This window comes from Periplaneta americana, chromosome 3 (assembly GCF_040183065.1).
Source record: "Periplaneta americana isolate PAMFEO1 chromosome 3, P.americana_PAMFEO1_priV1, whole genome shotgun sequence".
NCBI lineage: Eukaryota > Metazoa > Arthropoda > Insecta > Blattodea > Blattidae > Periplaneta > Periplaneta americana.
This window is the reverse complement of record NC_091119.1, coordinates 120,434,867-120,448,663: the sequence shown is the minus strand read 5'-3', so window position 1 is coordinate 120,448,663 and position 13,797 is coordinate 120,434,867. Positions and strand designations below refer to the sequence as shown.

Genomic DNA, 13,797 nt, shown 5'->3' with positions numbered 1-13,797 from the left:
ACGGGAAATCGCCTCTTCCATAAATTGCATACTACTTTTCCACTGTATTTCATGCATATTTATTAGTACCCAGTAACATTTTGCCATAATTGTGTGGCAGGATTCAGGAGAGGTGTCATTAAATTGGATTTTAAGGGGTATCCATTGTCTCCTAAAAGAAAATCTCTTTGCACCCTTTTCATTTAAAAGGCATCCTCCTTTGGAATGTTGTGCTATCCGTGTAGACCGTAACATTATCTTAAACCGAGAAGAATCTGTTGGAGAGGCGTTAAGTGGGTGATTCCTATCTGTCGTATTCTAATCTATTACAATTTCAATAAACTAGCGCTGAGGTAGTTCTGAGGTAGAAGTGAAAATCGTTGAACTTATAAGGGATTTTTTTGTGGTAATGCAGTTGATCGTATATGCAAGGCATAACAAAAAATTAAACTAATCAAACATAACCTGTCACAGATTCGTATGTGCAAGGTGTATAAGCAGAGTACGAAGGAAACTACCTCAGCGCTAGTTTGGCCACAATTTTTCTATGCGGAGCGTTACATAGGCCTATGAAATTGTTTGAATATTGAAGGAAAAATAGGATCTTCTATTGCAGAATCTTTTGGCTATATTACTGCCAGGATAAACGATTGGAACATGTACACAATCTATGTTGTCTAAGACAACATAAAATTTAGCTATAAGCTTATTAGACCTATAGAAATAATGACTATTGTAATGTTGGTAGTACGTCTGATAATTTATTCACATATCTAGACAATACAGCTTTTGATACCCCGTTCATATAATCAATTATTATTTCAAAACTTCCCGCAACATTATTTTAAAACGAGAAGAATCTGTTGAAGAGGCGTGAAGTGGGTGATTTCTGTCGTATTCTAACCTATACAGTATACTGGTATTCAGTTTCTTCTAGAATCATTCTTACTACTTATTTCCTTAATGTGTAGCTTTCGTGGAATTCTTTATCACTTAAATCTTCAAAATGATTATTCCGAGTGTTATTACAACATATAAGTTCGTCGTTATGTTGAAGTTCTAAATAAAGAACTTCATCATTGAATAATTACGTCCGCCATGTTGTTGACTTCTTAACGCATCGTTACTGTTTTAACGCGACGAATAGGTCCTAATAAATTAACGATGAATTTAAAGATGCGTTAGCAATAATGATACTTGGTGAAACACAAAAACTGACTAACGTGTCATTAAATTATTTAACGAGACGTTATAATGATAACGAAGGTTGGTGAAACCGGCCATAAGTCTAACGACTGCCGAAATTAACTAAAACCAATAAAAAAAATTAGACAAATTTTAAAATCAACCTTTTCTTTCGCATTACACGAAGTATGAAGGCAGAAATGGAATGAAAAAAATATTTAAATTACTACGACAAAGGTTTTCAGTGCGCCATTCATATACAACGATTCGTATGAAGTGTTGGATTGTATCTTTCCACCATAATTAGTATTTGTAACTACAGAAATCTAGGAATGATGCTCATGAAATACAATCGATTTTACTCGTACTACGAAATTAATGGGTTTTATTAAAAATAATAAAATATATATTAAATTAAAGTCGTGATTATGTTAAGATCGAGACGATTGAGATTACAGTACGTCTGAAACACAATGTGAAATTACAGATCTCTGAAAAACAATGTCCGAAGAATTCACTGCTTACATTGTAACTCCAAACAAATTTACAAAAGAATATTGTACTGCTTAAATTTATCCATGACATTTCGATTTTAATATATCCATGACATTTCGATTTTAACACATCTGTTACGGACAATGAAGTAAATTGGGAAAATGTCAATGGCCGGTCTTTACTGTCATTTTTCAACTATGATGGGTATTAACGCAAATGCAGGTCATTAATTATAATGTCCTAGATGGCTGGACGATGATGATAACGTCATTGTCTTGACAATTTCGTAATTTCCCAAACCTCCTTCGCCAATGTTGTAACGAATGTTATTTTTCGTTAGTTCAACTCAATAATAGTGCAGCAGTTGGCAGCAATTATGCAAAGCGACGATAATGCAAAAGTTGTAACATTTATTGATAGGAAGCCACGACAATGTAGAAGTTGTAACATTCATTCATCATAGTAATATTTTCGATCAAATCCTGTAAGCATGTGGTCCTACTATTTTTGTCTGAGTTTTTAGTTCATCTGTTGAGGTGATTATAATGTACTCCAGCGTTTTTCAAGATTTTTCAACATATGACACACTACAGTTGTAATTAAAATCACGTGGCACACATACAGTATAATCTAATCCAGTGGTTCCTAAAGTAGGAAGGGAATTTCTTTCATAAAAACAAGTAAAGTACGTCCACAGTGACACTTGTGGCGAAAAAGGTCGCAGTTGAGTTTTTCTCGAGATTCTCCCGTTTTCCCATATTAGGAATCTCCATCATTCCGTCAACATTTCTCCATCCCGCCATCATTTCATAGCATGGAATGCCATATCCGCACTAGTATGTATTTTTTCTCGGGGTGCTAGAGTGATTTTTATATATAAAATCAATATGTAACGGTATCTTCATTCTAGCAATAAAAAACATTATTTATTATTATTATTATTATTATTATTATTATTATTATTATTATTATTATTATTATTATTATTATTATTATTCCCCGAACGCCGACTGGCGAAGTGTGGAGGGGGCTGGCCTAGTGACGATTAGGGTTGCCTGCTATGAACTTGGGTACACAGCGAACCTTCGTGTGGTCAGCCGGTGTGGGTTGGAAATGCATCTAGCTTGAGGGTCAGCGCAAGAGATCTAATAAGGTCGCAGTGATGGGTCGTAGTAACCTCTCCCTTAAATTCACATTCAATTTATTTCAAGACTGGTACAATTAACTTTACTGGTGGCAAACCTGGCTGCGCGTCAGTCATTCTCTTCTCTGCTGATTGCACACCTACACCGTGTTTACTGAATGTTGACTTGTGGATTTGTGCCGCTTTCGCCGAAAGATTACTCTTCCGACTGTACTTTTGATTATCATTTAAGTTATCTCGTGACCTTTCCTGTCGCCCGCTCTTCCTTGTTGAATTGTTTCGTTCGCATTCCTATGTCGGTAATCCCTGCTTGCGAGATATTTTATAACTAGGAACGATCTTCACAGCGAAACGTAACAACAAAGCTTGACATTGCAAGTGTTGATACGTGCAAAAAAGATATATCACAACACAAAGGCTTCCGGCTGAGTATTAAAAGAGCGCTCGTTTTAATATCAAGAGGTCTCAGGTTGGAGAAGCTGCAGGATCTTAAGTAAATATTTATCTTAGCAACGCGGCTGTAGGCTACTTCCATTCGTTCCGGCACGGCACGTTCTGATCTCGTTGCGTAGTGGGTCAGCAAATACCCTTGAAGGACAAAGAGAGGGTGGTATTTGATAAACTGTTTCTTCAAGTAATTTAATGTGAGATTTGTGCGTGAATGAAGCTAGTTTGTAAGTGGTGATTCTGTTCTGTTTCTAAAGGACATTAAACATTCATTTAATCTTCATTTCATTAGTTGACTAAACTAAGCACACGCTGCATAGGGTTCCTCTTGGGGTACTTTTCCATCTATCATTCCAACAATAATATCCCATATTCCCTTAATTTCATCTACTGTAGGTCGTCATTAAATTTGTGGTGGACAAAGCACACGCTGCATAGGTTTCTCTGGGTACTTTTCCATCTTCATTACACCAATAATCTCTCACATTTCCTTAATTTCATCAATCATCTACAACAGTTAAAAATGTGGAAGTGAAGCCTTAGGGGTAGTACGGGTTTCAGTTGCTCATACAAAAACACCTTGGGGCTCCGGGCCACTAGGATTTATCAGATACTAGTCTGAGGGTGAGACCTAGCTCTGTCAGGGCTTAGACAGAATGACCTAGATCAGACCTGTAGAAATTGGACAATCATCGCACATAAAGGGCGCACAATGGGCAAAATCAAGTCTAAGTGCAAGTCCGGTCCTCGAAAAGCAGAGTCAAGCAAATAGTGGTACAATTTGTGATCACTCTTCTAGTGAACTCCACATACCATGGTTTCGAATCACACAAATGTCCACAGTGCCAATACCTCCATGGCCTACTTGAAATGTTTCCTAGACTCAACATTTTAAGAGAATTGAGCCCTTCTGCCACAATCTCCGAACCTCTTATAGACATATTTTCAGCAACACTATGAATTCAAATGCAGCAACTCTTCAGGAAATCATTCATTACAACGTGAATGAGATATAAACTTTCACAGCGCAAGGAGTGTCCGTAAATATAAATCTCCGTGCACATAATTATGTAAATGCACGACAGTGGACAAGTTCTCAATTACTATAGTGCGGACAGTTTAGTTGTGAAACAATACTCGGCCGGTCAGCGGCGCAAATCCCATGCAATCGCTGGCATTCCCCTTGATGACAGCGCAGTGCTCTTTCTGCCTGCAGTCAGTAGTAATGAAATTTCATTATGTGGTTGAGCAGTAGTGTGCAGTGGTGAGTTACTGATCGACCCTGTGATTGATCGGAAAATAAAACGAAAACGTCTGTGCGTAGAGAAGTAGAACTTAGAATAACTCTTCTCGGGTTCTCAGCCAGGTGAGTTGGAGATTTGCTTCCAAGCTTTCGACGGCTAGCTCTGCCATCTTCTTCAAGGAATGAAGTGATGTGGGACCATGTCTAGCCGGCGGCTTATGGTCTTAAGCCCGTGTTTTCTTAGCAGTCTGCCCCATCTCGGGCAAGATTGGCAGACGGGGGTCTCTGAGTACAGCATGGAAACCTGCCATCAATACGCTTAGACCAACAGCACACGGCAGACAGTCGGGACCAGCAACTAGCTCCTGATTGGCTACCGCTTCCACCAACCAGAATGCGCCTGGCGGTCGGGACTAGGAACTAGCTCCTGATTGGCCCGCAGCGGGCAGCCCTACTATTGCATATATACCGGCTAGACATGGTCCCACATCACTTCATTCCCTGAAGAAGATGGCAGAGCTAGCCGTCGAAAGCTTGGAAGCAAATCTCCAACTCACCTGGCTGAGAACCCGAGAAGAGTTATTCTACATCAAACGCCGGGAAAGCCTCAAGTCATACAGAAGTTTGAACTTGATGAAACAAGAGCTGTCTAGGAATGTAGTCCTCGACATCTCCTTTCTAAACAACACAACTATCCTACTCCAATGAAATCTAATTCACAGTTTCTTGGACGGAAATGTACGCGATTGCACCGAACTCAGGCCGAGCAATGTTACGGGACTTACATTTACCTATTTATAGTTTCTCCATGTATCTGAACAGGCTTTTACTATGGCAACAAAGAATGTTATAGCGACAAGGACGAAAATTTACGTTCCAGACCATGGCTTCCACGCAACGTTAAAGCTGCACGCCTGCCCGTCGCTTACACCACGCCGGCGAATTACAATATACTTCCAGCGAAAGTAGATGTGCAAGCACAACTAAACAACAACATGGCAGAATCACCGAAGATGTAAAAAGCCTAAACAGAGAAAGTGTGGAGAGGGGGACGGCGCAGCCCTCGCTAGACAAGTAACCAGGCCCTTGCGTTGTGGAAGTGACATTCGAGTTAAAGCACGCTCAAAAGTATTACTCGACCGAGGTCAGTGGAGACGCGGGCGTAATGTGAATTATAGCGATGACGCTATACGAACGCAGGAGCAGTACAAGTGGTGCTCCGGGCTCCAGGACTCCACCGACCTCGGTCGAGTAATACCCAAGGCAACAGGCAAAAATGAAGGCTCAGATTTTGTAACGGCTTAAATTTGGAAAATGCCAAAATTTGTGTGTGGGGGAACTTGCAGGTGTGTGGCCTATTTGTTTTAGGGATCATCCCGCCATGTGTCTTAGCGCTTTAGGAAAACCAAAAGCAGGATAAGCTGTCTCAATTTAGGACACTAGTCAATTGGCTGTGAGATGATTCTAATAAAATATGGCCCCATCGACCCCTACGCATGTCGGGAAGAGTGGGTATTCTTAGCAAGGGGGAAAAAGAAATGCATATCCCTCGCTTCGACATTGGTTGGTGCATGTTTTGCATCCTTATGATGAATGTCAGTGATGCATTATTTCTCTATACAACCGAGTGAACAAGTCGGAACAACCGCCTGGGAACTGTATGCCCATGAGTCCAATCCTAACTATGAATGATGAATTTTCACTTCACGATCAAGATACGCAATGTCAAATATATTACTGTTTCCCGAATCTTCTGAACAGTAAATCTTACCTTTTCCTGCGTGGTTCTTCTCCATACCCTCCATATTGCTCCGAGTGATTCTGTAAGAAAAAAAAAAACACGACTATCACTACTAATGATATAACATTTATATATGCAATAATTAACAATGTAATAAAACCATCAGAGCTCTGCAAGTCCTTCAGTTTCAGTGTTTTTGCAGAAAGTCAACTCGCCGTTTTATTTCCAGCCATTTCCAAAGGTTTGTTAAGTAGTTTATTCACATCCTCTAGTTTCCCCCTTTTAATAGAAACTGTACGTCTTGCTGATATTATTGGTTCTATCACTGAAATATTCTTTCTGCTTTTCAAAACTGACATTGTGGAGTAACAGTTACCATGTCTAACCGTGAACGAAAGTAGCGCACAACACCCGAAACTAATGGGATGTATCTCGTAACGTGACACCACTGGCTTCCTATTCCTCAATTCACTTCAGATTTCAACCATTTCCAATATTTCATCAGAAATCTGTCTTTTTACGCCCCGAACAACTTCCACGTTTTTTCAAATCATTCATAAAATAACAATAATAGATATCTTAATTCCCTTTAAAATGCTCTGTGAAACTCTCCTGTTTATAATCTAATCAAAACATACTCATATATGATTCTGAAGAGCTTATCTTCTCGAGCATTAATTGAAATAACTCTTTACAATTCACCGAAGGCCGCCTTTGGTGGCCGTCTTGAGAGGAAAAAAACACGCATTTTGGAAACAGGCGCGCATTTGCAGTTAAACAGCAATATGGAATTTAAAGCCCAACTGTTTTGTATTTGTCACATAAATTCCGCGTGAGTAAGTGTCGATTTTTTTTTAAATATCAGTATAAAGATGAGCTTCATGACCGGATGTTCAATTTTTGGTTCAGTAATTTCGAACATTATTATTACAGTATTAACATGGAATAAATTAATTAAACTTCATAAAAACCAGAAGTACATACCTTTCGGCAGACTCTCCACGTGGAATTTCAAAAATATTTTGCTTAAGAACAACAAAGGACGATCTTCCCTTGCATCGCTCCAAGTCGCAACTGGCTGCCGACAACTAGAGTGTTCATTAATCATCAACTTCCTCTATGTAGGCCTATTACTGTTATTAATCTTTCCGAATCCCTTTCTGCGTTTCGAATTTCTGAAGTGCAGACATCTGGTTAGTGTTTACAGTGTAGAAACACCAATTTCAGTGACTTTGCATTTTCTTTTCCAGTTAGATTGAGATTCTGACACACTGACAGCAGTAGCAGCAGCCGCCCTAACTCAACTACGAGGCGCATCCAGAAAGTAAGTTTCCCGATTTTTTCCCCTTGAAAGTAAACGTAATTAGCCGTGTCAATTGCGCATGCGTAACAGATCTATGACGTATCAATCATATGCCAGCCGGACAGGTCCCGCCTGGTGCCAGTAGCGTGGCAGCAGTGGTCCGAAATGGAAGCTCTTATTCCTTCTCCTGCCGCCTGCGAGGTTCGGTCGGTGATAAAGTTCTTTAATGCACAAAGCATTGCGCCAATTAAAATTCATCGGCAGCTCTGTCAGGTCTATGGGCCGAACATCATGAGTAGACTTCGTTGAATTGCCACACGCAGCAAGCAATCAGGTTGCCGATGTACGGTAGTATAGAAGAGGTGAGCGACCGCCCGGTCGCGTAGTATAAGCAGTTCATGTTAAGAGATGTTACCGGTCCAAATAGAGCAGCTACAGCTAATGTATACCTATGTAAGCACTTGTTTTTGCATTACTGTGGTTGGAATAGTCAAAGCTTAACATTTGTTCAGTGTAGACAAGAATTCAATCAACCATACTACAATGAGAGTGTTGCTGTTCCAAATAATTGCCCCTGGAATACCCTTACCCCCGCAGCCGGTCTTGACCCGTTGGGGAACGTGGTTGTATGCTGTTAATTATTATGCAGAAATTACAGCAAAATAATGGAGGTAATTGATGCATTGAATAGCACAGACAGTTCCGCTGTTGCAGCTATAAAATCATTGCCTTCTGAATAGCTATTGGAAGATATACTGTTCTTTGATTCTAATTTTAAAATCGTGTCCAAAAGCATAATTCTGTTAAAATCGTCTAAACTACAACTCTCAGAAGCCCTTAATATAGTGGATAAAGTATCACATACCATTATCCAAAATAACAATTCACTAATTTCAGAAAAAGTGAAATGTGAGTTGAGAAACATTATTGCTAAAAATTCTGCCTATGCACAACCTTCGTATTATAAATGATGTACTATCAGGTCACGACAAGACGTCTGAAGTTGGTGTACTAAAAAGTAGTAACTTTCCGTTCTTCAAATATGCACGTATTACATCGTGTGATGTTGAACGTACATTTCCCAATATAAAAACTGTTTAAGTGACCATCGGAGGAGATTACTTTGCAGTCGCTCAAAATGTACGTAACTCTTCACTGCGATGCACATATTTAAGGATGATGTATCTTACATTAAATTTTAAGAGTTAATATATCTCACTATAAAATAATTGTGTATTTACATGTTTAGACATTTCCTACTTCAAAGATCATTCATTATATTTCTTCAATGCAGGATACAGGTTTTATTGTAACCGCAGTATACTGCTCAGTGTTTACATCAGAGGCATAATCAATCCTTTCCACGCCCCCTTCTCATACAGTCTATACTGCGTGCGCAGTCAACCTTGCGATTCTCGTGGCAATTCCACGAAGTCTAATCATGAGTAAGCAGATGGTGCGTCGCTGGTGTAGCCAGTTTTCCAACGGTCGTCAAAGTGTCCATGATGAAGAGCGCAGTGGGCGACCGTCCCTCATCAATGATGATCGTATTGAGCTGGTGCGGCAGTGCATCATGGAGAACCGTCGCTTCACGATTGCGGAGCTGAGCAGCCATTTTCCGCTGATATCGCGATCCTTGTTGCATGAGATTGTCACTAAGCACCTGCTGTTCAAAAAAGTGTGTGCCAGGTGTGTGCCGAAAAACCTGACACCCAAACACAAAATGCAACATTTAGGAGCAGCACTGACATTTCTGCAACGGTATCACGATGACGGCGACGAGTTCCTCGACAGGATCGTCACGGGCGATGAGACTTGGATTTCGCACTTCACCCCGGAAACCAAGCAGCAGTCAATGCATTGGCGGCATAGTGGATCTCCGGTCAGGACGAAATTCAAACAGACGCTGTCGGTACGGAAAGTGATGTGCGCGGTGTTCTGGGACAGGAAGGGCATTCTGCTCATTGACTTCCTTCCAAGATGTGGAACAGTGAACGCTGACCGTTACTGTGAAACACTGCGAAAATTGCGAGGTGCCATTCAAACCAATAGGCGTGGAATGCTTACTGCAGGTGTTGTGCTCCTCCATGACAATGCTCGTCCACATACGGCTCGGCGCACAGCAGCTGTTTTGACGGAATTTGGCGGGGAGTTGTTTGATCACCCACCCTACAGTCCTGATCTTTCTCCCAGCGATTTTCACGTTTTCTTGCACCTCAAGAAATTCCTGTCGTCCGCTGAGCGTTTTGGCAACGACGAAGAACTGAAGACGTCTGTCACACGCTGGTTCCAAGAGGCGTGGAATGCTTACTGCAGGTGTTGTGCTCCTCCGTGACAATGCTCGTCCACATACGGCTCGGCGCACAGCAGCTGTTTGGACGGAATTTGGCTGGGAGTTGTTTGATCATCCACCCTACAGTCCTGATCTTGATCCCAGCAATTTTCACGTTTTCCTGCACCTCAAGAAATTCCTGTCCTCCGGTGAGCATTTTGGCAACGACGAAGAGCTGAAGACGTCTGTCACACGCTGGTTCCATTCACAGGCGGCAGAGTTCTACGACAGAGGGATACAAAAGTTGATCCCACGATACAAGTGTCTCAATTCTGATGGTGGCTCTCAATTCTGATGGTGGCTATGTTGAAAAATAGCTGAAACATTGCTGTACCTGTTGCCAATAAATGTTTTCCTGAAAGTGTGTGTTTTTTTTTAAATAGGGAAACTTACTTTCTGGTTGCGCCTCGTACATCGCCATATAACCAACTATACTGTAGTTGAATATGTTAATTTTTGTGCGGACGAACGAGAAACACCTATAGGAACGGCGTATATTAAAGCCTGTACGGGCTGCAGAGCGCGGCGGGCAGATTGCTCTCCGCGCGAGTTACCTTTCTTCATCTAATACCGTCTAAAGATTGGTTCACAATAAACCGGGAACGGACATAACGAGAACGAGAACGGAAATATTGTTAAATAAGTGTATTTAAATGTGAGCATTCACAATTTTCACTTTCCCGTTCACGGGCTCCGGAAAGCTTCTCGTTAATTGTGAATGCTCACATATAAATACATTTTAACAATATTTCCGTTCTCGTTGTTGTTTCCGTTCCCGGTATATTGTGGATCAGCCTTAACACAAGTCAGTTGGCAAAATGGGAAACATACTTTAATTGAAAATACAACCTCACTACCTCAAATGCCCAAAATTACTTAAAAACAGTGCCTCACTCGATCCTGACATTCTTCTGTAGGTGTAGACTGTCTGAAAAGCGTGCTGTTTCACAAATTCTCATATAAAGAAATCAAGGGATGAGGTCTGGTGACCGTGGAGGCCATGACAGGTTCACCTCGTCTAACCCAGTGCACACCGACCATCTCATTTAGTTTCCGGCGAACTGTTTCTGTTTTCAACAAGACGGAGCCACGGCTCATTCTTATCCGTTTCTTCAGAGGAAAATCAGACAGGAACTCCATTAGTGCTGTTCAGCAGTTCCCCATGTGTGTGTTGGTTTATATTTCCATAAAACAAATATGGTTCTACAAGCATATCACCTATTATTCCACACCACACCATAACTTTTGGAACACCAGGGTTGTTAGTTTCACGCATCCATCTTGTGTTTTTTACCAGTATCATGCATTTTGTGTATTTGCGTGCCCATCCAGAAAGAATAAGCATTTGCCACTGTACAGAACATGCTGAAGGAAGGATCGATCAGCACACAAAAGCTGTGTGATCCAGTTGCAATATGATCGCCTCTTGAGTGGATCCTCTTCTTGATTTACGTGTAAATGCTGTTTATTTGTAGGGGGTGAAAACTTGCTGATTTCAATATTCTGCGACCAGATTCTCTACCGATACCATTTTCTCGAGCCAAATAGCGCATTGACCTTTTAGGGCTGGGTGTCATCTTCGCAATCACGTCTACTGAATGCTGTACGTCAGTAACAAATTTGGTACAAAAAGTGGAGAATTGCAGCGGTACAAAAGGGGAATATGTACTGCCAATCTAATAAAGGTAAAGGTAAAGGTATCCCCGTAACATGCCATGAAGGCACTTGGGGGCATGGAGGTAGAGCCCCATGCTTTCCATGACCCGGCACTAGAATGAGGTGGTGTGGTCGGCACCACGCTCTGGCCGCCTTTTACCCCCGGGAAAGACCCGGTACTCAATTTTATAGGAGGCTGAGTGAACCTCGGGGCCGTTCTGAAAGTTTGGCAACGAGAAAAAATTCTGTCACCACCTGGGATCGAACCCCGGACCTTCCAGTCCGTAGCCAGCTGCTCTACCAACTGAGCTACCCGGCCACCCACTGCCAATCTAATAGTACAAATAAAAGAGGTAATTCAGATTATGGACATCTTGAAGAGAACACATCATTATGTTACTTTGTACAATAATTATTTCAGTTTTACAATTAGTAATGTTTCCCATTTGTCAACCGACTTCTGTGTCTTCCGATAAAACGCACCACTGTACAAAGGCTGTCCATGCATAGGTTAAGTAGAGCAGCGATGTACAGAACAAGGAGATATACTGTCCTTAATATGTGAAAAGTTTTGCGTTATTAAGAAATGAAGTATTCAGAGACACTAAATGCAAATGATTCAACACAAATTAAAGCTCTTCAGTTGCCCCCATTCTGTATATCCAGGAATCAAGCTAGGATTAATTGATCTTTCACATAGTGCACTGCTGAAATGTAAATATAATGACAAGGATTTCTTTAGCTTTTATAATTCCTTAAACTATGAACTGTGTCCGAAGATTCGTATATTTGCAGCGAAAATTACTCTATTCAGCAGCGCATAAGTCAGATAAGTTTCCACGAACTTAGAACAGTCACGGAGCCAAGCTATTCGATCATGGTAAGCACCCTACCCTTAGATTTGCTTTTTTAAATAATATTTTGCGAGACGTAATAAATAGATTTCGAAGTTGAGACGCATTTACTCTGAAGTTAAGTACACACAGAATAATACAGTGTTTACAAAGTAGCTGGCAAGGTAGTCCTATCCTCTCATATACAGTACATATCATGTCAGCTGAATGAAACTGTTGCAAAAAAAATTAAATGTTAGCCTGAAGGACAAATGTAAATATAATGTAGGTCAAAATAAATTCTATTATCGTCTCTCTGGTTTAGAAACGTAACATTTTCCTTAGGCCTATAAACAGTTATACAAGGCAATACTATTTACAAAGGTACTTTGTAACAATTTTCATAATAATAATAATAATAATAATAATAATAATAATAATAATAATAATAATAATAATAATAATAATATTTTATTATTAGAATATGAGAACACACACCTTTTGTACATTGTACATAAATTGCAATGTAAGACAAAGAAGCGACATAAATACAGTAATTATAAAATACAGACCACAGAAAGACACAACATTTAAAAAAACAGTATGTTCTATTTAATATAAATCCAACCCCCGTATGAGTAAAGCTCGTATTCGTGGAACAACTGAGCATATATTAGCCTAAGCCTAATAAATCATTACCAAGAAACGACGACATTATACGTAAAATGAATATAACTCAAGTACAGTATTTAGTATGAATTTAACATTAGTAAGAAGTCAGAATGAAAGTTTTGTAGGTTAGCTTGATAACAGAATAAATTAAACTGAGGATCATATGAATGTAACTGAAGTACCAGTAGCCTATCATAAATTCACAATGTGTGTACGTATTTAAAATATATACGCTATAGTATGTTAAATTGTTATATATATATATATATATATATATATATATATATATATACATACATACATACATACATATACACACACTACTTTCAATTACGTATTCCAAATAACTCCTATTTCTAATTTGGATTTATACATTATAAATATACAGAGTGATCCGTTTGGGTATAAATAAAATATAAACACGTAAAACTTTATTTTTTAAAACTTTGTGCATTCAACACTGAAAGATGGGAGATTCCTCAGAGCTCAACATGACTCCCATTGCGCACCCTGCACAACTCATAATGGTGATGCAATTCAACCCATGTCCGTTGTAACATAAGAGGGGTAATTTCTTAAAAGCTTGAGTAATTTTTACTCTCAGATCATCAATGTTCCTGGATTTCTGTGAATAGACAATGTCTTTAACAACACCCTACACGAAGAATTCAGGAGGGGTTAGATCTGGGGAGCTTGGTAACCAAGCCAAGAGATAGCTGCTTCTTGTATTGAGTGTTGCCTGCAACCTCCTGCATGGTTTAACACAG

General features: G+C 40.0%; 1 protein-coding gene across 3 annotated transcripts in view; it reads right to left on the bottom strand.

The window, feature by feature from the left end:
- Nucleotides 1-13,797, bottom strand: part of sm (heterogeneous nuclear ribonucleoprotein L) — a 528,618-nt gene that overhangs the window by 435,930 nt on the left and 78,891 nt on the right. For all 3 annotated transcript variants that reach the window (XM_069821469.1, XM_069821470.1, XM_069821471.1), the window contains exon 2: nt 6,265-6,314. In XM_069821469.1, coding sequence (XP_069677570.1) covers nt 6,265-6,314 — 50 coding nt within the window. The remainder of the gene's footprint in view (nt 1-6,264; nt 6,315-13,797) is intronic.